The sequence below is a fragment of the Leucoraja erinacea genome, unplaced genomic scaffold (assembly GCF_028641065.1).
Source record: "Leucoraja erinacea ecotype New England unplaced genomic scaffold, Leri_hhj_1 Leri_120S, whole genome shotgun sequence".
NCBI classification, from domain to species: Eukaryota; Metazoa; Chordata; class Chondrichthyes; order Rajiformes; family Rajidae; genus Leucoraja; species Leucoraja erinaceus.
Genome location: NW_026575462.1, coordinates 198,246 through 222,938, shown reverse-complemented (window position 1 = coordinate 222,938; position 24,693 = coordinate 198,246). Strand labels below are relative to the sequence as shown.

The window sequence follows — 24,693 nt, the reverse complement described above, 5'->3', positions numbered from 1 at the left end:
AGGAGGAGGGAGAAAATGGGCGGGAACGTCAACGTCAACGGACTCGGCTCGCGCGGGCGGTTGGCGGTTGGGCTCTACGTCACCACGCTGACTCCCCGACGCGGCCACGTCATCGCGCATTGGGCCCGAGAGCGCGGGCCGGGACGAGGCGCGCGGCGAGTTCGTTAAACCGCCGTCTCCCTCTCACAGTCGACAATGTTTTACCACGTGAGTAACTCCGGTTATCTATCTATCTATCTATCTATCTATTGATTGATTGTTTGATGCAATTTAATCGATCTGCAACGAAGACGGGGACGGTCGGTCGGTTGCTCGGCCAGTTTTCTGCTTTCAGCTTCAGGGAAAGCGGCCTGAACACCAAAGAATATAATCAGATTCAGATTCAATTTTAATTGTCATTGTCAGTGTACAGTACAGAGACAACGAAATGCATTACGTTGATAATAGAGTATCTTTGCTGAAAGCTAAGGTGAAGGTGCAGGTTGTGGAGCAGCGGCTTCCCCACAAACACAGTCACTGTCATCACTACCAAAGATATACCATCGTTGATCACTACTGCCTACAAATAAGCTCCCAACTACATAGACTTGGAGGCCGTGGTTTTGTTATTCTGCACTATTATTGTGAGTGATGTCTGTGTGAGATTGGTGTGTGTGAGTGTGACATGTGTGTGTGATGTATGAGATTAATTTAACTATTTAACACACACACACACACACACCCCATTGGTGTCTGAGTGTGACTATGTGTGCTTTTAACTATTTATACTGTCCATCAGGGTGTGTTTTGAGATTATTATGTGTGTGTGTGTGTGAGTTTGATGTGCGATGTGTGTGAGTGGGTATTTTGTTTGTGTGTGTGATTAGATGTGTGTGTGAGATTGATGAATGTGTGTGTATGTATGATGGATGTGTGTGAGATGATGTATGTGTGTGTGTAATGTGTGTGTGTGAGATGTGTGTGTGAGTGTGTGGATTGGTGTGAGTGTGATGTATGTATGTGTGAGTGATGTATGTGTGTGTGTGTGAGATTGATGAGTGTGATGTATGTATGTGTGTGAGATTGGTGTGTGATGTATGTGTGAGTGAGATTGGTGTGAGTGTGATGTATGTATGTGTGAGTGAGATTGTGTGTGTGATGTATATGTGTGTGAGCGCGTGTTGTGTATATATGTGTGATTGTGAGTGTGTGTGTGTATATATATATCTGCGTGTGTGTGTGTGTATATATATATATATGTGTGTGTGTGTATATATGTGTGTATATATGTGTGTGTGTGTGTATATATATATGTGTGTGTGTGTGTACATATATACACATATATATATATATATATATATATATATATATGTGTGTGTATATATACACACACACACACACACATATACACACACATGCACACATATATACACAAACGCGCACATATATCACACACACAATCAATCTCGCTCACACACATCACACTCACATACAGATCAATCTCACATATATATACATACATATATATATATATATATGTGTGTGTGTATATATATATGTGTGTGTGTATATATATGTGTGTGTATATATATATATGTGTGTATATATATATATATATGTGTGTGTGTATATATATCTACGTGTGTGTATTCAGTTTAATTTACTGTCACGTGTACTGAGGTACAGTGAAAAGCATTTTGTTGCGCGTGCTAAATACATAAGGGAATAACGTTTAGTGCAAGGTAAAGCCAGCAACGTCCGATCAAGGATAGTCCAAGGGTCATATATACACACACACACACACACACACACACACACACACACACACACACACACACACACACACACACACACACACACACACGTGATTCGTCTGAAGAAGGATCTCGACCCCAAACGTCACCCATTCCTTCCTGTCCCGCACCGTTACTCCAGCATTTTGAGTCTATTGTCAGCGTGGGCCAGTTTCCATGCTGTATTTTTTTTTCATCAAATTAATTTATTGTCATATACAGTAAGGTGCAATGAAATTACCTATTCACCTGAAGCTAATGGAGGATTACGGCAAAAGGGAAAAGATTTCAAGGGTCTCCAAAGTGGAACGTTTTTCACAAGTGGGCACATGGAACTAGCTGATGGGGTTAGTGGAATAGACAGTGTTTAAAGAACATCTGGAGAGGTACGCGAATAGCAAAGATTTGGAGGGGGTTGGGTGAAATGCAGGCAATGCTCAGGCAGGCAACTTGGTCAGCACGGCCGAGTTGGGCCGAAGAGCCTGGTTCCATGCTGTAACACTGACTCTGAGATCAGCCCCGGGTAGTGGTGCCATGCAGCACAATAGAAGGTGCCTTTGATATAAAGGAGCCACTTTGTCTGCTTAGTGCTGTGTTCTTATCACTGCTTTCACGGACAGATGCATTTGCTACAGGTAGATTGATGAGAACAAATACTAAGTAGCGTCATCACGAGTATTTATGCTCTCCCCTTGCAGAACACCTAGTCTGGCAAAACCCTGCTTCAGCTGCACTTTGTTCATGGCATTGAAGTCCCCGGTGCATTCTGTGTTTTCAATACTTCTGGTAATTCTTTTATGCTGTAGATGGAAATCAGCTGCCTTATAAATTTCAACTGGTGTTGTGTGGAGCTCCCAAGAAACATTACTCTAGCTTTAAAGTTGCAAATGGGCCAAGCTTTCCTCCCCCTCAATGACACTCGTGAAACAATTGTTTTTTACTTCAGTTTGTCAGTTTGGAGATTGTAAGTTTAGGTTTAGGTTTATTATTGTCACATGTACTGAGGTACAGTGAAAAGCTTTGTTTTGCATGCATTCAAAACAGATCAGATATACCATACATAGATACAATCAGTTCAATAGATAGAGCAAAGGGGAAGGTACAGTGTGGCGCTGACGATGGCAGCCACGGTGTACTGCTCCTTGCTGTTTTGTATGTGTTTGTTCATTTGTGCCGTCTGTGAAAACCCTACAAAGATCACGTTCATGAGAGAGGTACTCATAAACATCGGACATCCGGCACCTTCAAAACATTGTTCCAGATTTCCCCCCTTGTTGGATTAGTTGGACATACTCGTTGGCAGGGCTGTAACTGCTTATAAGGTCTTGAGACAGAGGAGGACCCGTGGGAAGTGCTCTGGAGCACTCACTCGACTCCGGTCTGGCTGTGTGAGTCGACCCCGGACAATGCGCTGCAAGTGGCTGGCTTCCAACACCACAGAGCAGGCCGCAAAGTGGAGGCAGCGGGGAAATCAAGAGGCGATGGGATATGCTTCTGTACCATCCAGGACTGGTGCAGAGGAATCAGAGCTGCCAAGGAAAGGCACTCTGAGAAGTTCTCAGCGAGTGACTCTTCTTCAGTTTGGAAGGGTTTGAAAGAAATCACCAGCTACAAGAGGAAAGCCCCCCCGCTCTTTGAACAATCGTCAGCTGACCAACGACCTGAACGAGTTCTACTGCTGGTTCGATAAACAGAAACTTAACCCTGGTACCACCTCCCCAACCAACACTTCACACCTACTCACAGCTTGACTCCAGTCTGCTGTTGATAAACAGCAATAAAAGTTTCCAAAGGTGATGGAAAGACTGGAGGAAAGACTAGGTGCTGAGAGCTCTCTTATACCTGCATTAAGGAGGCAATTAAACACATCTGAGCAATTACACGTGTAAAGCCATGTGTCCCAAACATTATGGTGCCCTGAAGTGGGGGGACTATGAATAAACACAGCTGTAATTTCTACATGGCGAAACCAAAATGTAAAAAAAAAATACCCTTTAATAAAATCTGACAATGTGCACTTTAACCACATGTGATTTTTTTTTTTCTCTCTATTACAAATCTCAAATTGTGGAGTACAGATGCAAATAAATAAATAAATGATGTTGTTGTCCCGAACATTATGGAGGGCACTGTGAATCGAACAGTCCCCTAGTTTATGGAAGTAACGTTCGGAAGCCTGATAATGGAGGGCAAGAAACGGTTCCCGAGCCTGGTGGAGCTTCTGTATCGTGTGCCGGAAGTGAACGGGGAGAAGAAAGAATGACCAGGGTGGGACCAGTCTTTGATCATGCTAGCTGCTTTTGTGAGACAGCGTGAAGCACAGATACAAGTACAAGTACAGGAGTCGTTGTTGAGAACCATTAACTCCATCCGCAATACTGCTCTTCAATATCACTGAGAGCAGCTTATTTATTTAGGTCTCGGTATCTTCACATTAAATCCAGAATATGCCAGCCCAATTTGAAGAATTTTAGAGGAATCATGAGGGGTTAATGTCTCCGGGAATTGTAGGCACCTCCAGCAATGCCACCATCCCCCACTGGTTTATTTTGTTTTGGAGATACAGCGCAGAAACAGACACTGGTGCAACTCCAGAGCAAACAAATTGATTTACCTCTTCCACCCCTGCAACGGACTCTTCCACATCAGGCAAACGCCTCGCAGAATATGCCAGAACCCAGATTTGAGAAGGAGTTTTTTCCCAGAGGCAATTCGGACTGTAAACGCCTATCTCACCAGGGACTAACTCTACAGAACGGCACTCTATTATTTATTATGTAAAAGAATATGTGTGTTATGATTGTGTTTATAATTTGTTTGGTTGTTTTGTTGTTTGTCTTTTGCACTAAAGTCCGCAAGCATTGCCACTTTCATTTCACTGCACATCTCGTATGTGTATGTGACAAATAAACTTGACTTGACTTGACTTGACTTGACTTGACTTGACTTGACTTCGGCCCAGTGAGTCCGTGCCGACCAGCGATCCCACGCACACTAGGGACAATTTACAATTATACCAAGCCGATTAACCTGCAAACCTGCACATCTTTGGAGTGTGGGAGGAAACCAGAGATCCCGGAGAAAACCCATGCAGGTCATGGGGAGAATGTACAAACTCCGTACAGCCAAGCTCCCGTAGTTAGGATCGAACCCGGGTCTCTGACGTTTTTAGGCAGCAGCTCTACCCGCTGTGCAATCTGGAATTCCTGTTTGAATCTGTGGACCACTTCTGACAGGTTGTCATCTCATTCCGGTCCCAGCAAGGGAGATGCAGTCCTTCCAGACAATCCAGCCTGTTTGCTGTCTTAAAAACTTTCTGAAGCCCCTTGAAAATATTGATTATTCATGTTTTTCTTTCCTTGTAAATACAGATTTCTTTGGAACATGAGATCCTCCTTCACCCTCGATACTTTGGCCCTAATCTCCTCAATACCGTCAAACAGAAGCTCTTCACTGAGGTGGAAGGAACCTGCACTGGAAAGTGAGTGAACAACCAGTCCTGTTTATAATGGAGGCACAAGAAACTGCAGATTCCTCATAGAGCTTGCATTGAACACAAAGTGCTGGAGTAACTGAAGAAAGGCCTTGACCTGAAACATCAGCTATTCATGTCCTCTGCTGATGCTGCCTGACCTGCTGAGTTACTCCAGCACAATGTTCCGGTTTTAAATCCTTATACAAAACCGTGTCTGCCCAAAAAATATAGAAACAAGGAACTGCTGGTGCTCGTTTAACAAGGAAAGGCACAAAGTGCTGGAGTAACTCTGTGGGTCAGGCAACCTCTCTGGAGAACATGGATAGGTGACATTTTGGGAATGTTTCAATGTGAAGAAGAGTCCCAATCTGAAATGTCACCTCTCCATGTTCTTCAAGGATGCTGCCTGACCCTGAAGTTACTCCAGCACTTTGTGTCTTTTTGTGCACAAAACATATATTGTCTCATCTGCAAAAGTGTCTGATGCTGTTTTATCAGGGTCGACCATTGCCTGAGCAAGCCTTTTGCGTGGGCCATCTACCAGGGAGGCCCAGTGGTGCAGCCGGACGAGTTGCTGCTTTACAGCGCCAGAGACTCTGGTTCGATCCTGGCTACGGGTGCTGCCTGTATGGAGTTTGTATGTTCTCCGGGTGCTCCGGTTTCCTTCCACATTCTGAAGACATGCTGGTTTGCAGGTTAATTGGCTTGGTAGATATGTAGGTTAATGGGCTTTGGTAAAATTGTTCCTACCGTGTAGGAGAGTGTTAGTGTATGGAGTGATTGTTGGTTGGTGCAGGCACGGTGGGCCAAGGGCCTGTGTCTGCGCTGTAAAGCCTAAAGTCGTCAAGACTAAAGGTGATATCATTTATGACCACAGAAGGCCTGTTTCTATGGGGAGGCGGGACACAAAATACTGGGGAAACTCAGCGGGTCAGGCATCGTTTCTGGAGAACATGGACATGTGATGTTTCAGGTCGGGACCCTTCAGACTGATTGCAGGGGTGGGGGAAAGAAAGTTAGAAGAGTGGGGTCACAGCTTAAGGATAAGGGGGAAATCCTTTAAAACCGAGATGAACACTTTTTGGACACAGATGTGGTGATCTCTGGAACTCTCTGCCACAGAGGGTATCAGTTCATTGGCTATATTTAAGAGGGAGTTAGATGTGGCCCTTGTGGCCAAGGGGATCAGAGGGTATGGAGAGAAGGCAGGTACGGGATACTGAGTTGGATGATCAGCCATGATCATATAAAGTGCAGGCTCGAAGGGCCGAATGCCCTACTCCTGCACCTAATTTCTATGTTTCTATGGAGGGCCAGGTCAAATTCTTGCAGGTCGTAAATGAGCTTGGCCGCAGAGGGTTTGGATAGGCAGAACGTTGGACAAAGGCCAGAGATGAACACACAAAGTGTGAGACAAAAAGATTAGAGAGTTGCAAATCGTGACGCTAGAGGATTGACGAGCTAATTGTGGAGCATGGGGAAGGAATATAAGTGGAGGAGGAGGAGGGGGAGGTTTGGGAAGTTGGGGAGCTGTTTTGTAGAGTTGATGTAAAGTTGGAGACATCAATGTTTATTCTGTTGGGTTGTAAGCTGCCTTCGGTAGCGTCTATGAGGTCCTGTTCCTCCAGTTTGTGTGTGGCCTCACTCTGGCAATGGTGGAGGCCCAGGACAGAAAGGTCCGTACGGGATTGGGAATGGAGGTTAAAATGTATGTGTCCTCCATGTTCCACCCAGTCTTTTATGAGGTTACCATATTTAAATATCGACAAGATAAAACTTGTTCAAACTTTTGGAATCCCTGAGGCTCTTTTTTAATTATAAGATGGCAGGGAAAGAGCAGGAATAGCCAACACAAACGCCATGGGCTTCATCTGCTTTGAGGGAATCTGTGACTGCTTATATTATATTCTGTTTATATTGTGTGGGCTTTATTCCAAGCCTGCCGATCGAACCAAACTAATGTAGGACTTTGGAAACACAAGGAACCGCAGCCACTGGGATCTTGCACAGAACACAAAGTGTTGGAGTCACTCAGCAGGTGGAGGACACAGGAAAGCAACTTTTCGGGTCAAACCTCCCTTCAGATGCAATACATGACATCTCGGGTCGGGACCCTTTTTCAGACGCAATAGGCGACATTTCAGACCGGGACAATTCTTCAGACTTAAAAGGTCCGGAGAAGGGTCCCAACCCTGAGGACTGAACTTTCTGGTGCCTTTCCCCACAGCGGAAAATGTTGATGTTGAATTTTGAATTCGTGTGGAATTCTATAATGTGTTGTGTTTTTTCTTTAAAAAAAAAATTTCTATGAGTGTACGGAAACCTAATTATTTTTTCTATGTAAAGCACTTTGGTTTCAACATGTGCTATATAAATAAAATCTACTTACTTACTTAGTCCATAGACACAAAATGCTGAAGTACCTCAGTGGGTCAGGCAGCATCTCTGGAGAAAGGGAATAGGTGACGTTTCGGTTCGGTTCGGAACCCTTCTTCAGACTGAAAGATAGGGAAGGCCAGAACAAAACAGGGATGGCAACAGATGACCTCAGGAAGGGTGGAGCCCACAATGGCCCATTGTTGACTGGGGAAGATGTGCTAACGATGAGGGTACAAGGATGCGAACAGTAGGATCATGACCTCCAGAGAGAGACATAAAGCTGGAGTAACTCAGCAGGACAGGCAGCATCTCTGGAGAGAAGGAATGGGTGACGTTTCGGGTCAAGACCCTTCTTCAGAGATCGAGACCCGAAAAGTCACCGATTCCTTCTCTCCAGAGATGCCTGTCCTGCTGAGTTACTCCAGCTTATTGTGTCTATCTACACTTTAAACCAGCATCTGCAGTTCCTTCTTACACATGACCTCCAGAGATGCTGCCTGACCTGCTGAGTTACTCCAGTTCTTTGTGTTCAAATATAGGACTTTATGCTGAGCCGAGCCATCATAACATGATAGAATGTGGAAACAGGCCCTTCAGCCCAACTTGCCAACACACTGACCAACACGTTCCAGCTATACTAGTCCCACCTGCCCGCGTTTGGTCCATATCCTTCCAAACCGTGTTGTAAACTACAACATTAAGTTTTTGTTCCTTGATTTTGCAGGTATGGATTTGTCATCGCAGTCACTACCATAGACAACATTGGTGCAGGCGTCATTCAGCCCGGACGGGGATTTGTGCTGTACCCTGTCAAGTACAAGGCCATTGTTTTCCGCCCCTTTAAGGGAGAGGTTGTCGATGCTGTGGTCACGCAGGTCAACAAGGTAATGTCATGGAGTATTTATTTCACCGTAGCTCCTGCGTGCAGTTACGCGAAACATTTAGAACCTAGAGATACAGTGCTTGAAACAGGCCCTTCAGCCCACCATGTCCACCCCATATGCTAGCACTATCCAACACACTAGGGGCAATTTACAGAAGGCAATTAACCTACAAACCTGTGCGGGAGGAAACCAAAGCACCCAGAGAAAACCCACATGGTCACAGGAAGAACGTTCAAATACCATACAGACAGCACCCGTAGTCAAGATGGAACCCAGGTCTCTGGCGCAGTGAGGCAGCAGCAGTATCGCTGTGCCGCCAACAAATCCTTTTAAACAAAGGATTGTTCTATTATTTTTTTTCTCTGTTTATTTACAAGGGGGACAGAGAATAAACATTACTTCACAATTCAGGGCATATTTCATTGAGCAGCTGTCAGCTTTGTCTAGTATGAAGCCTTTTCTGGCTTTGCTCTTAAACATTTAGCAAGAATTAGCTTGTGTCTGTTGGCAGCAGTCCAATCACCCAGCTTTAAACTTAATACTTAATTGCTGACTTTCCAATATAATATTCATATCCCCCAGAGATGCCATCTCACCCGCTGAGTTACTCCAGCGCTTTATGCCTGCCTATTACGTGCATGGCTTTGTCCTGCCCTATCTTTCTTCCACCCTCTACCACAATCAGTTTGAAGAAGGCCCCCGAGCCAAAACATTGCTTCAAGTCAAGTCAAGTGAGTTTATTGTCATGTGTCCCAGATAGAACAATTAAATTCTTGCTTGCTGCAGCACAATTCTGTATTGTAAGCATAAATACAGAACAGATCAGTGTGTCTATTTGGCATAGACCATATATATATACACATAAATAAACAGCTAAAGTGCAATAGGTTGTTATAGTTCAGAGTTTGTTTGATGGCGAGTTTAATAGCCTGATGGCTGTGGGGAAGAAGCTGTTCCTGAACCTGGATGTGCCAGATTTCAGGCTCCTGTACCTTCTACCTGATGGCAGCGGAGAGATGATTGTGTGGCCAGGATGGTGTGAGTCCTTGAGGATGTTGGCTGCCTTTTTGAGGCAGCGACTGCGATAGATCCCCTCGATGGTGGGGAGGTCAGAGCCGATGATGGACGGGGCAGTGGTCGCAACTTTCTGCATTCTTTTCCGCTCCTGGACGCTCAGGTTGCCGAACCAAGCCACGATGCAACCGGTCAGCATGCTCTCTACTGTGCACCTGTAGAAGTTCGAGAGAGTCCTTATTCATGTCCTCCAGAGATGCTGCCAGACCCGCTGAGTTACTCCAGCACTTTGTACCTGAAGGCCAGATGCCTGTCACCTGTTCCTCCTTTTACATCAGGCTTTGTTTAAACCAAAAGTACAGGGTGGCGTTCAGTGTGACCTGCCGCTCCGTGAATCCAACTTTATTCATTGTTTGCACAGAAATAACTATGTCTACTCACATTCCTCCCAATATCCTTCAAGGCACCGCTAATGTGTACAGTGGAGATAATGTGGGCTATATAAGAGCTTCTTTACCTATGAGTTAAGTCATTCAAAATGAAAATGGTGCAAAATCACGGGGCGGTACAGTGGCGCAGCTGGTAGAGCAGCTGCCTCACTGCACCAGAAACCCAGGTTCGATCCTGTCCTCTGGTTTTTCCTGTGTGGAGTCTGCACGTTCGCCCTGTGACCACGTGGGTTTTCTCCAGGTGCTCTGGTTCAGATTCAGATTCAGATTCAATTTTAATTGTCATTGTCAGTGTACAGTACAGAGACAATGAAATGCATTTAGCATCTCCCTGGAAGAGCGACATAGCAAACGATTTGAATAAATAATAATAAGTGTCCGGGGGGGGGGGGGTGGTGATTAGCAGTCACCGAGGTACGTTGTTGAGTAGAGTGACAGCCGCCGGGAAGAAGCTGTTCCTCGACCTGCTGGTTCGGCAACGGAGAGACCTGTAGCGCCTCCCGGATGGTAGGAGGGTAAACAGTCCATGGTTGGGGTGAGAGCAGTCCTTAGCGATGCTGAGGGCCCTCCGCAGACAACGCTTGCTTGCTTTGCTTTGTCCTCCCACATCCAAACGACGTGCAGGTTTTGTACGTTAATTGTCCCTAGTGTGTAGGGAGTGGATGAGAAAGTGGGATAACAGGTGATTGCCTCAGTGGGCTGAAGGGCCTGTTTCCATGTTGTGTCTCTCATCTAGACTATAATTAACTGGGAATACTGCGCAGCCTAGATTACTGTCTGTGGACAGAGAAATTGTTAACATTTCAGGTTAATAGCTCAGACGCATACAGTTCCCCTTTGTTTCATGGGGCTTTGTGTTTAGAACATACAGCACAGGAACACTTTGGTCCACAATGTTTGTGCCAAATGTGATGCCAAGTTAAACTGATCTCATCTACTTGTACATGATTCATATCCTTATGTTCCTCGTACTTCCTTCCACGTGCTATCTAAAAGTCTCTTAAATCCCACTATCGTATCTGCCTCCACCACTATCCCTGGCAACGTGTGCCAGGCCCCCACTAAGCTCTGTGTATTAAAATAAAACTTCCCCTGCACATCTCCATTAAACTCTCACCTTATCTCCAGCGTTCGACATTCCACCCTGGGAACAAGGTTCTGACTGTCTACCCCTATCTATGCCTCAGAATTTTTTTTATACTGCCACCTAGTCTCCCCTCAACCTCCAACATTATCGATAAACCAATCCAAGTCCATTCAACCTGAATCCCTCAAATCCAGTTTCTCAATGTGTAATTGTTAAAGATCTGTACTTTAGACTTTAGAGATACAGCGCAGAAACAGCTCACCGTGTCCGCACCGACCAGCAATAACCTCCAGCACCATCCTACACACTAGCGACAATTTACTATTTTACCGAAGCCAATTTACCTACAAACCTGTTTGTCTTTGGAGTGTGGGCGGAAACCGGAGCACCTGGAGAAAACCCACGCAGTCACAGGGAGAACATACAAACTCAGTACAGACAGCACCTGTAGTCAGGATAGAACCTGGATCTGACGCTGTAAGGCAGCAACTCTACCATGCCGCCCTTCTAAGAATTAATGATTCCTTACTGTATCTGCAATATCCAGAATAAGGATCAATTGTTAATATTTTAGTTTAGTTTGGAGAGAGATAATCCTGTTATAACTCAGAGTAAAGATCAGACATGTAGGTACAATGACAAGCTGGCTACAGTACAGCGATCGCTGAGTTTCCATTTATTTATTACTTGCCCTAAGGGTGCGAGTAGAGAGGATGTACAAGGGTATAAAGATTGCACCTTCAGAATGGAGATGAGGAGGAATTCCTTTAGCTAAAGGGTTGCAAATCTGTGGAATTCATTGCCACAGACGGCGGTGGAGGCCAGGCCATTGGATAATTTTAAAGCGGAGATTTATAGGTTCTTGATTAGGAGGTGGCGTCAAGGGTTACGGGGATAAGACAGACGAATGGAGTTGAGATGGAAAAATAGATCAGCCATGATCAAATGGCGGAGCAGGCTTGATGTGCAGGAAGGAACTGCAGATGCTAGACAAGAAGCTGGAGGAACTCAGCGGGTCAGTCAGCATCTCTAGAGAAAAGGACAGATGATGTTTCGGGTCTGAAAAAGGATCGTGATGATGCTGTCTGACCCGCTGAGTTACTCCAGCTTGTGCCGATCTTCAGAGCAGAATTAATGGGCTGAGCAGCCTAATTCTGCGCCCATGTCTTATGGTCTTATGTTCTTTGTCCCTTAGGTTGGACTCTTCACTGAAATTGGCCCCATGTCCTGCTTCATCTCCAGACATGTAAGTTTTTTTTCCCAAAAGTAAACCTTAATCGGAATTTATTGTTAAAAAATTGCAACAACACTTCAGATGTTATTAGCGTCTGTGCATTCATTAGTGCCATACTCTGTAACGTTTGTATTAAATATCATTAAACAAAACCCTTGCAACTCATGCCCCTTTCCCAACCCCACTCCCCCGGGGGGTGATATAGAAACATAGAAATTAGGTGCAGGAGTAGGCCATTCGGCCCTTCGAGCCTGCACCGCCATTTAATATGATCATGGCTGATCATCCAACTCAGTATCCCGTACCTGCCTTCTCTCCATACCCTCTGATCCCCTTGGCCACAAGGGCCACATCTAACTCCCTCTTAAATATAGCCAATGAACTGACCTCAACTACCCTCTGTGGCAGAGAGTTCCAGAGATTCACCACTCTCTGTGTGAAAAAAGTTCTTCTCATCTCAGTTTTAAAGGATTTCCCTCTTATCCTTAAGCTGTGACCCCTTGTCCTGGACTTCCCCAACATCGGGAGCAATCTTCCTGCATCTAGCCTGTCCAACCCCTTAAGAATTTTGTAAGTTTCTATAAGATCCCCTCTCAATCTTCTAAATTCTAGAGAGTATAAACCAAGTCTATACAGTCTTTCTTCATAAGACAGTCCTGACATCCCAGAAATCAGTCTGGTGAACCTTCTCTTCACTCCCTCTATGGCAAGGATATCCCTTTCCTTGTTAGAGGCGTGTGTCCCCACCAGACTCTGTCCCCAATGTCCAGCAGCGGAAGGACCCAAGACTGTGGGCCTCCCCCCCCACAGAGCGTTGGCGTTGGCTGCACTGAACTTCAGCGAGTCCCTCAGCACATAGTCCTGCAGTCTGGAGCGGGGCAGTCAGCAACATTCCCCGACTGGACATCTCTCTCTTCTGGGAGGCCAACATGATTCAGCCAGACCAAAGATAGTCTTTCACCTAGTTGATGACCGTCCAGCAGCACTTGATGCCCATCATCTTCAGACCCTTCTTCTCTCATAGAAGCAGAAACATAGAAATTATGCAGGCTAGGCCATTCGGCCCTTCGAGCCTGCACCGCCCATGGCTGATTCCAACTCAGTATCCCGTAGCACCCTCTGATCCCCTTTAGCCACAAGGGCCACATCTAACTCCCTCTTAAATATAGCCAATGAACTGGCATCGACTCTGGCAGAGAGTTCCAGAGATTCACCCCTCTCTGTGTGAAAAAAGTTCTTCTCATCTCGGTTTTAAAGGATTTCCCCCTTATCCTTAAGCTGTGACTCCTTGTCCTGGACTTCCCCAACATCGGGAACAATCTTCCTGCATCTAGCCTGTCCAACCCCTTAAGAATTTTGTAAGTTTCTATAAGATCCCCTCTCAATCTCCTAAATTCTAGAGAGTATAAACCAACTCTCCAGAGATGCTACCCGACCCGCTGTTAACTACAGCATCTTCGGTTCAAACCAGCATCTGCAGTTCCTTCCTAAGTCTGAAGAAGGATCTCGACCCGAAACGTCGCCCATTCCTTCTCTCCAGAGATGTTGAGTTACTCCAGCATTTTGTGTCTCCAAATGTGGCCCTGTTCTTTAGTGTCAGCTATGTGGTGCCAGGGGGCAGAGAACAAACAGCCTGTAAATCAGAGTCCTCACTTACGGATGAATCAACATGTAAGTTGTAACCGGCGGGCACTTAAATACTGTTAACTGGTGAAGTTTCTAGACAAGTAAATCCAGTGTTTGTGAGTTCTTGTCCCATTATGGCAGCTGCGAGTTGACATTGTTTCATTACAAATGTATGGAAATTATATGCTGCTGTGACTAATAGTCACCACAGGGCCTTTGAATTGCCAAATAATATAACTCCCCCACTTCAGTCCTTTTGTGCGGTTGCTTGTACTGTTTGCCTTCTGACCAATTACTACGACAGTCACAATGAAAGAATCTGCTAATCCCACTCCCTCCTCTTAACCCCAGCAACTTTCCCCTGTCTGCAAGATTTCCTCCCAAATTCCAAAGATGCACAGCGCTTTTTAGGTTCATTTGGCTTCGGTAAAAATTGTAAGCTGTCTCTAGCGTGTCGGCTAGCGCCAGTGTATGGGTTGGCGGGGACTCGGTGGACCAAAGGGCCTGTTTCCGCGCTGTATCTTTAAGCAGCACGGTGGCGCAGCGGTAGAGTTGCTGCCTACTGCCCCTGTCCCACTTAGGAAACCTCTGGAGACTTTGTGCCCCACCCAAGGTTTCCGTGCGGTTCCCGGAGGTTTTTGTCAGTCTCCCTACCTGCTTCCACGACCTGCAACCTCCGGGAACTGCACGGAAACCTTGGGTGGGGCGTAAAGTCTCCAGAGGTTTCCATTCAGGTTTCCTAAGTGGGACAGGGGCATTACAGCGCCAGAGACCCGAGGTCGATCCTGACGACAGGTGCTGCCTGTACTGAGTTCGTACCTTCTCCCTGTGACCGCGTAGGTTTCCTCCGGGTGCTCCAGGTTCTTCCCACGCTCCAAAGACGTACAGATTTGTAGGTTATTTCACAAAATTATTCATGATTACAACTAATGACCCAACGACACAACATAATTTACAAACATCCATCACAGCTCGATGGAAAAAATATATTGTCCACAATCCCGATGTCAACAAAGTCATTCAGATGGCATGGCGATTGTCAGATTCAATTTTAATTGTCGGGGGGGTCGCACACCGGGTCAGCCCCCGGCGTGTCGCAGAGTCCCGCGGCCATTCCAAGCCGCGCGGGGCGGGTGATGTCAGGCCCCGCTCCAGGAGCTCAAAACCCCGCACTCGGGCGGGGGAAGTCGCCGTGGAAGCGAGAGCCCTGAAAAGCGGTCTCCCTCCAGGGAATAAATGCCGCCGTCCATAAGACCTGCCGTTGGGCCTCCGGGGGGGGGGGGGGGGGGCAGCGCTCCTCCACCGCTCCATTGGCAGCTCCGCGACGGCGACGGTGAGGCACCAGAGTTCCGGTCCTGTTGGAGGGCGCTCCTCGTTGCAGCCCCAACGATAACGGAAACCCGACGAGAAAAGTCGGGTCTGTTCCTCGATTTAAAACCTTTCCCCCCCCCCCCCAGTCCCACCCCGGCACCACGGAAAAAATAACCTATATAAAAACATAGACAGAAAAATAATAAAACGCGGACAGACTGCAGAGGCCGCTGCTGATGAGAGTCGCGCCGCCCACCGGACTCTTCTTCCCACGCTCCAAAGACATACAGATTTGTAGGTTATTTCACTTATTTATGAACAACTAATGATGAACGCCAGAACCAAACGCAGTCAGTCAATGAGAAAAAATATGTACAAATCCAGAATCAACAAATTCAGATTCAGATTCAGATTCCCTGGGTAGGCGAAATTTAACCCCATGGGGTAAATTGACCCCAGATTGGGAACCCTTGCCCGGGTGTGTGTAGCACAGTGCTCGTGTACGGGGTGATCGATGGTCGGCGTGGAATTGGTGATACCGATTCTGCGCTGTATTTCTAAACTAAACTAAATTGGCTAAACCTCCGTAACCAAGAGAAGAATGAAGGGAATTTTTTTATTTTTCGACTTGTGGAACTGTTGGCTACAACAGACACAGAAGAGAGCTCTCTTGCGAGGATGTGTGGGCGGTGGAGCCAATGCCAGAGTACATAACTGAAAGAGAACGCCTAACAAATCCCCTGAGGCATTCGAGGAAAGGCTATACTCAGAGGCTGTTGTGGCATGTGGAACTCTCTCTCCCAGGGTTGGTTGACTTAAAGAGCAGGCTAAAAATTCTGCACAGAGTCTTCGCCCAGGCATTAGTAACACTCCCCTCCCCCCCCCAACCACCAAACTAAGTTTAGTTGACACAAAAGGAAATGGTGGCGCAGCGATAGAGTCGCAGCCTCACAGCGCCAGACCTGGGTTCGATCCTGACCGCGGGTGCTCGTCTCTACAAAGTTTGTACGTTCACCCCGTCACCTGTGTGGGTTTTCTCCGGGTGCTCCGGTTTACTCCCACGCGCCAAAGACATACACGCTTGTAGGTTCATCGGCTTGGTATAATTGTACATCGTCCCTAGTGTGTGTGTGTAGGATAGTGTTACTGTTCGGGGATCGCTGGTGGGACGAAAGGCATGTTTCCAGCACTGTATCTCTAAACTAAAAACCAAAACAAAGGGATACATTTAAAAAAAGAATTGTAAGGAAATACACAAGAGAGAAGTAACGGGTGGTGTGGGACATATTTTTTGTAGTGTAGTTGTCTTGGCAAGTTGCTGCAAATCTATTGGCATGGCATATCTGCTGTTATCTAGCAGAGTGGAAATCATTATTTTCTATAAAGGATGGCATATGGATGAGAACCTTACTTTAAACCTTAGGAGATACTAAGAGTGAAAAAACATTTGCCCTTCGAGAGCCTGTTTCCGTGGCCTGTATGGTTACTGACCATACTCAGCCCACCGGGCCTGTATGACCATACTAGCACATCCTACACACTAGGGACCATTTACAATTCATACTTACTTACTTGTAACATGTAGGGCAGCAACAAAGGTCCTCCACTCAGTAGTGTTGATTCCTTCAGTTGCTGTTTCCGTAACATATTTGTTTTACAAGACAGGGTTGTTGGCCCTGTGCTCAAAACTAGAAACATGGAGGAAATTAGGTGCAGGAGTAGGCCATTCGGCCCTTCGAGCCTGCACCGCCATTCAATATGATCATGGCTGATCATCCAACTCAGTATCCCGTACCTGCCTTCTCTCCATACCCCTCTGATCCCCTTAGCCCCAAGGGCCACATCTAACTCCCTCTTAAATAAAGCCAATGAACTGGCCTCAACTACCCTCTGTGGCAGAGAGTTCCAGAGATTCACCACTCTCTGTGTGAAAAAAGTTCTTCTCATCTCGGTTTTAAAGGATTTCCCCCTTATCCTTAAGCTGTGACCCCTTGTCCTGGACTTCCCAAACATCCGGGAACAAGGGGTCCTGATGATCTTAGCCTGTCCAGACCCCTGGAGGGCACCTCCAACCTGGAGGACCAGTGGATGACTGCTGCGCGGTTTTCACCACCCGTTGTAGTGCCTTCCTGTCCGCAGCAGTGCAGCTGCTGTACCACACCGTGAAGCAGGTGGTCGGGATGCTCCCGATGATGCAGCGGGATATGTTGGTCAGGGTCTGGGGGGACAGGTGGGCTTTCTTGAGCCTCCTCAGGAAGTAAAGGCGCTGCTGTGCCTTTTTGATCAGCTTGGAGGTGTTGAGGGACCAATTGCAACCGCAAAGGTTGCAATCCAACAGGGAGATTTACAATTCTCCCAAAGCCAAATAACCTACAAACAAACCCGCACTTTTGGGAGTGTTTCCTCCCACCCTACAAAAACTTACTGGTTTATAGGTTAAATGGCTTGGTGTAAATGTAAAATTGTCCCAAGTGTGTGTGTGTGTGTGTGTATAGGTTAGTGTTAATGTGCGGGGATAGCTCGTCGGTGCGGAATCAGTGGGCCGAAGGGCCTGTTTCCGCGCTGCATCTCTGAACCAAACTACATTTTTTTTTTTAACTGAATCGAGATTTAAGGTCCTGAAAGTCTGCATCTTTGGCGGGCCATAAAATTGATTTGAGTCTGTGAGTGTTTAATCTTTGTGTTTTCTTTCCCAGTCTATCCCATCAGAAATGGAATTTGATCCCAATTCTAACCCTCCCTGCTACAAGACCAGCGATGAGGTACGGTGAATGGATTTACTGAATAAACCCTTATGCTCACAACCTCAGTTGCTCCAGCAAAATATAAAGTGCTGGAGCAACTCAACGGGCCGGACAGTATCTGTGGAGGGAATGAACAGGCAATGTTTCTGGTCGGGACCCTTCTATAGAGCCCCTACGTGCCTGAAGAAGGGTCCCGACCCAAAGTGTCATCTGCCCATTTCCCTCCCTTCGGCCTGAAACGTTGCCTATTTCCCTCGATCCATAGATGCTGCTGCACCCGCTGAGTTTCTCCAGCATTTTTGTCTGCCGTCTGATTTTGAGTGTTCTGTTTTTTAAATTTCTGATTCCTGCGGTTCCATTTGATTATTTCTCATTCACTTCTGCCGATGGTTGCTAGAGTGGTGACCAGAACGGCCCCCTTATGTCCTATTTAAATCGTTAAATTTGACTCTGATTAAGCCCACGACCACCGCAAGTACCTGCTTTCGAGCCTGGTGAGGTTCTGGATTGCTTTGTCGGGCGGTACATTGCTGAAGTTTCTCTACGTGCCTCCAAGGTGCACCTTGAGTTTAGTTTAGAGATACAGCGCGGAAACAGGCCCTACGGACCACCTCGTCTGAGAACAACAATCCCCATCCACTACCATATAACCATATAACAATTACAGCACGGAAACAGGCCATCTCGGCCCTACAAGTCCGTGCCGACACAACTTTTTTCCCCTTAGTCCCACCTGCCTGCACTCATACCATAACCCTCCATTCCCTTCTCATCCATATGCCTATCCAATTTATTTTTAAATGATACCAACGAACCTGCCTCCACCACTTCCACTGGAAGCTCATTCCACACCGCTACCACTCTCTGAGTAAAGAAGTTCCCCCTCATGTTACCCCTAAACTTCTGTCCCTTAATTCTGAAGTCCTGTCCTCTTGTTTGAATCTTCCCTATTCTCAAAGGGAAAAGCTTGTCCACGTCAACTCTGTCTATCCCTCTCATCATTTTAAAGACCTCTATCAAGTCCCCCCTTAACCTTCTGCGCTCCAGAGAATAAAGACCTAACTTATTCAACCTATTTCTGTAACTTAGTTGTTGAAACCCAGGCAACATTCTAGTAAATCTCCTCTGTACTCTCTCTATTTTGTTGCTAGCTCTATCCTACACACTAGGCACAATTTACCATGAACCAACAAACATGCTCCTCTAGTGCCATCCAGGTTTTGTTGAATTTTATGGGAAGCAATATTAAGGAATTTTCCATCCAATTTCATCCTTAGAAGTCATATAGCATGGAAACAGCTTGCCCATACGGGCCAACATTTTAATTTATTCAATTGCCATAGAGGGAGTGCAGAGACGGTTCACCAGACTGATTCCTGGGATGTCAGGACTGCCTTATGAAGAAAGACTGGATAGACTTGGTTTATACTCTCTAGAATTTAGAAGATTGAGAGGGGATCTTGTAGAAACTTACAAAATTCTTAAGGGGTTGGACAGGCTAGATGCAGGAAGATTGTTCCCGATGTTGGGGAAGTCCAGGAAAAGGGGTCACAGCTTAAGGATAAGGGGGAAATCCTTTAAAACCGAGATGAGAAGAACTTTTTTCACACAGAGAGTGGTGAATCTCTGGAACTCTCTGCCACAGAGGGTAGTTGAAGCCAGTTTCATTGGCTATATTTAAGAGGGAGTTAGATGTGGCCCTTGTGGCTAAGGGGATCAGGGGGTATGGAGAGAAGGCAGGTACGGGATACTGAGTTGGATGATCAGCCATGATCATATTGAATGGCGGTGCAGGCTCGAAGGGCTGAATGGCCTACTCCTGCACCTAATTTCTATGTCTATGTTTCTAACATGCCTAATCCACACTAGCCCCATCGACACTGGTCCCCACCCGTCTGCGTTTGGCCCATATCTCTCGAAACCCCATCCTACCATGTACAGATTCAGATTCAGATTCAGATCAATTTTAATTGTCATTGTCAGTGTACAGCACAGAGACAACGAAATGCAGTTAGCGTCTCACCCAGAAGAGTGAACTTAGAATAATAGGGAGACAAAAATGCTGGAGAAACTCAGCGGGTGCAGCAGCATCTATGGAGCGAAGGAAATAGGCAACGTTTCGGGACGAAACGTTGCCTATTTCCTTCATTCCATAGATGCTGCTGCACCCGCTGAGTTTCTCCAGCATTTTTGTGTGCCTTCGATTTTCCAGCATGTGCAGTTCCTTCTTGAACATAGAATAATGTTTGTTTCTCAAACGTTGGACTTTCTGCCCTTGGACCTTCCCCTGATTAGAGCCAAGGACAAGAAGGCTCTGCAGAGAGTAGTGCGTTCGGCCGAACGCACTATGGGTACTTCACTCGCCCCCCTGCAGGAACTATACAACAGGAGGTGCAACTCCAGAGCAAATAAAATCATGGGAGACCCCTTCCACCCTGCAACGGACTGTTCCAGCTGCTACGGTCAGGCAAACGCCTCCGTTGCCATGCGGTGAGAACGGAGAGGTTGAGAAGGAGTTTCTTCCCAGAGGCAATTCGGACTGTAAACGCCTATCTCACCAGGGACTAACTCTACAGAACGTTTTTTCCTTCTATTATTTATTATGTAAAAGAATATGTGTGTTATGATTCTGTTTATAATTTGTTTGGTTGTTTTGTTGTTTGTCTTTTGCACAAAAGTCCGCGAGCATTGCCACTTTCATTTCACTGCACATCTCGTATGTGTATGTGACAAATAAACTTGACTTGACGACTTGATTGTATATCAAGATCTTGCATCAAATCCTTGGACCCAGTGATCTCTCGGGCAGGGATTATCCCACTTCAGGGTCCAATTTCCTCTCCTCTGGCCCAGGACCTCCTCACTAGTTTCCTGCCTCCACCGGATTAGATATACACAGAGTAGCCTGTCATTTTCCGATGGTGCTTTTTGTATGTCTCTGTAAAGGTTGTAAAACTGGGTTTAGCATCAAGACCTTTCTAACTGTCTGGGACTTTTATTCCAGGATATCGTCATCCAGCAAGATGATGAAATTCGACTGAAAGTTGTCGGAACCAGGGTGGATAAAAACGACATTGTGAGTATACAGACCTATGTTTTGTAGACTTCTCCCCATATCCCCTGACTCCATCCGCTATCTTTAAGAGCTTTATCTAATTCTCTCCTGAAAGCATCCAGAGAACCGGCCTCCACCGCCTTCTTTTGTAGGTTAATTGACTCGGTATAAATGGAAAATTGTCTGCATTGTCAAAAAAAATGGTCAAATTGTCCCTAGTTTGTGCAGGCGAGAAGGCAGGAACGGGGCACTGAATGTGGATGATCAGCCCATGTTCACAGTGAATGGCGGTGCTGGCTCGAAGGGCCGAATGGCCTACTCCTGCACCTATTGTCTATTGAAACCAAATATCTCATGTGTGGGGATCGCTAGCCAGTGCGGACCCGGTGGGCAGAAGGGCCTGTTTACGCTCTGTATCTCTAAACTAAATGATGCTTTCTTTCTTGCAGTTTGCCATTGGCTCTCTGATGGATGACTTCCTCGGTAAGTACAACTGCTGCCCTGCTGCGAGTACATCTGATTTATTTGATAGAAGCCTCCACTTGCTCTGGATGTACAATAAGATGCCGAGACTACACCCACAGGCGTGCAATGGCTCTCACTGTGCCAAGAGTAACTCCTGGTACCGTGGGTGAAAGGGCTGGCTGGGATAGTTATGGTGGGCAGGCTAAGTAAGGGTGTAACGCTGAGGCTTTGGCAGGTGGTGGTGACACCACGTGTGGAATACAGTCAACCCTCACTAGAACGGAGCACGTAGGGGGGTAAATATTGTGTAGGAAGGAACTGCAGATGCTTATTTAAACCGAAGATAAACACAAAATGCTGGAGTAAGCCAGCGGGACAGGCAGCATCTCTGGAGAGAAGGAATGGGTGACGTTTTGGTTCGAGACCCTTCTTCAGGGGAGAGGGAGATACATAAGTCATTGAAGGTAGGCATGCAGGTGCAGCAGGCAGTAAAGAAAGCGAATGGTATGTTAGCTTTCATTGCAAAAGGATTTGAGTATAGGAGCAGGGAGGTTCTACTGCAGTTGTACAGGGTCTTGGTGAGACCACACCTGGAGTATATGCGTACAGTTTTGGTCTCCAAATCTGAGGAAGGACATTATTGCCATAGAGGGAGTGCAGAGACGGTTCACCAGACTGATTCCTGGGATGTCAGGACTGTCTTATGAAGAAAGACTGGATAGACTTGGTTTATACTCTCTAGAATTTAGAAGATTGAGAGGGGATCTTATAGAAACTTACAAAATTCTTAAGGGGTTGGACAGGCTAGATGCAGGAAAATTGTTCCCGATGTTAGGGAAGTCCAGGACAAGGGGGTCACAGCTTAAGGATAAAGGGGAAATCCTTTAAAACCGAGATGAGAAGAACTTTTTTCACACAGAGAGTGGTGAATCTCTGGAACTCTCTGCCACAGAGGGTAGTTGAGGCCAGTTCATTGGCTATATTTAAGAGGGAGTTAGATGTGGCCCTTGTGGCTAAGGGGATCAGAGGGTATGGAGAGAAGGCAGGTACGGGATACTGAGTTGGATGATCAGCCATGATCATATTGAATGGCGGTGCAGGCTCGAAGGGCCGAATGGCCTCTACTCCTGCACCTAATTTCTATGTTTCTATAAACAAGGAAGTGTAAGGTGTGAAAACAGGAGAAGGAAAACGTTCCTGGGATCGTTCTTGTGAATCTCCTCTGGACCCTCTCTAGAGCCGGCACATCCTTCCTCAGGTACGGTGCATAAAACTGCTCGCAATATTCCAAACGCGGCCTAGACCAGCGCCTTGTAGAGCCTCAGCGTTACATCCCTGTGTTCGAGCTCGCTCGCTCGAAATAAACGCTAGCATTTACTGTGCATCCACTAAACGTTATAGAATATATGGACCAGATCTCACCTGCTTAATGGTTAAACACCCCATCATTGTCTCTCTCTCTCTCTCTCTCTGCAGGACTTGTGAGCTAAAGCTACCGCAGGCCACCCGGAGCTGCTGGAGGGGTGGGTGTGTGGATACAGACTCTGAAGACGACCGCTCGCCTTCCCCAGTGCAATATCTTCACGCCACCTCTCCCGGACCTGCTCAATGTCAACACGCCTGCTCTGTGGGTGCCGATCTGTTCCGAGGACCAAGCCTGCTTTAAAACGGCCGTGTTGGTTGGAGCCACGATGCCCTCTTCCCTGGATTAGCCACGGTGATCCTTCTCGGCCCAAAGGCAGGCGTTAGTGGTTCACACACACAGAGAGAGAGAGGGGCTTCACTGGAGTGACTCTGCTCCTCCTCCCAGAGCAGCAGCTTGATCCTGTTTGTATAGATTTTATATCAATGCAAATATCAGAAGTTCTTGCAGCGGAATTAGGCCGTTCGGCCCATCGAGTCTACTCCGCCGTTCCATCATGGCTGGTCTGCCTACCCCTCTCAACTCTATCCTCCTGCCTTCTCCCCATAACCTCTGACACCCACCCCGTACCAATTAAGAATCTGTCAATGTCGCCTTCAAAATACCCATTGACTTGGCCACCAAAGCTGTCAGTGGCCATGAATCCCACAGACTCTCAATCCCACCCTCCTGACCAAAGAAATTCCTCAAGGGTAGACAAAAATGCCTGAGAAACCCAGCGGGTCGACCCGAATGTTCACCCTATTCCCTCGCTCCATAGATACTGCCTCACCCGCTGAGTTCCTCCAGCATTTTTGTCCACCTTCGATTTTTTTTTTTCTTCTCCCAGCACCTGCAGTTCTTTCGTAAAGAAATTCCTCGCCTCCTTTCTAAATGTCCTGCACCTCACTGCCTGCCCTAGTAGGCGTGGGCCTGCCTCAAACCCAAAGCAGCCCAGCCCTTCTCTCTCTGTGCATGTGTGGAAGCACGTAATCATTTGTCAGTCTTGTCCAAGACGTGGAACATTCGAAGGAAAGACTGATCTTTCTAACATCCACCGCGATGATAATTCAATTCTGAGCTCTTTGGCTCCTCCTGGTGGTCGTGTGATTAAATCCAGAACTAATTGAGGTTTGGGGTGTTGGCTGGGTCTTAAATAATGACGAGTCCAATTGTTCTAAATCCACAGTTTCAAATGATCTTTGACTTGCTGGATTTTTTTGTTCCTTCTTTATTTTTAAAAGAATTGTAAGCCTTTGCATTTCCTGTTCAACAAAGAAACCTTTGATCTTGAAATGTGCGGATGTTTTTATTTGTCCGACAAACACTGTAAAAAGATGGGACTTAATGCCTTGGGCGCAGTTATGAAAAAGATTGTTTACCCACCGGCTGGAGTAAACGGATCAGAGGAGGAATGCAGCACATGATATGAATTGGTCTGCTGTCAACGTTTTTAAAAACAATTAAAATGTTCAGAAGAGGAATTTGGCCTCGGCTCGGATTGCAGTGTGTCCCTCCTGTTGAAGTTTGCTCGAGAAAATACAGGGTGTTGTCCGGAGCCAGTTTTTTTAACTCTAGATAGTTCCAGTGCTCGGTGAAGTCATTTCATTCTGAATCGGATTAGGAACTCTGAAGTGTTGGGTTCTCTGGCTCATTGGGTGTGTGTGTCTGTCCCCCACAGTTCAGAGTGAATAGCAGGAACAAAGCTTTCAAATGTGGTGACGCTGCAGGAAATTAAACCCCAGGCATTGCTGTTCCCAATAGAGTTTGGTTTAGGTACATGTAGTTCAATCCGT

At 46.5% G+C, this 24,693-nt stretch overlaps 1 protein-coding gene across 1 annotated transcript; it reads left to right on the top strand.

Annotated features, from left to right (window-relative positions):
* Positions 1-71: 71 nt before the first annotated feature.
* Positions 72-24,381, top strand: polr2g (RNA polymerase II subunit G). The gene is made up of 8 exons (XM_055665379.1): positions 72-207; positions 5,144-5,253; positions 8,351-8,510; positions 12,256-12,306; positions 17,928-17,993; positions 20,980-21,051; positions 21,480-21,513; positions 22,972-24,381. Exons 1-8 carry the CDS (start codon positions 196-198, stop codon positions 22,983-22,985), a joined length of 519 nt encoding a protein of 172 aa, XP_055521354.1. The 5' UTR covers positions 72-195; the 3' UTR covers positions 22,986-24,381.
* Positions 24,382-24,693: the final 312 nt, after the last annotated feature.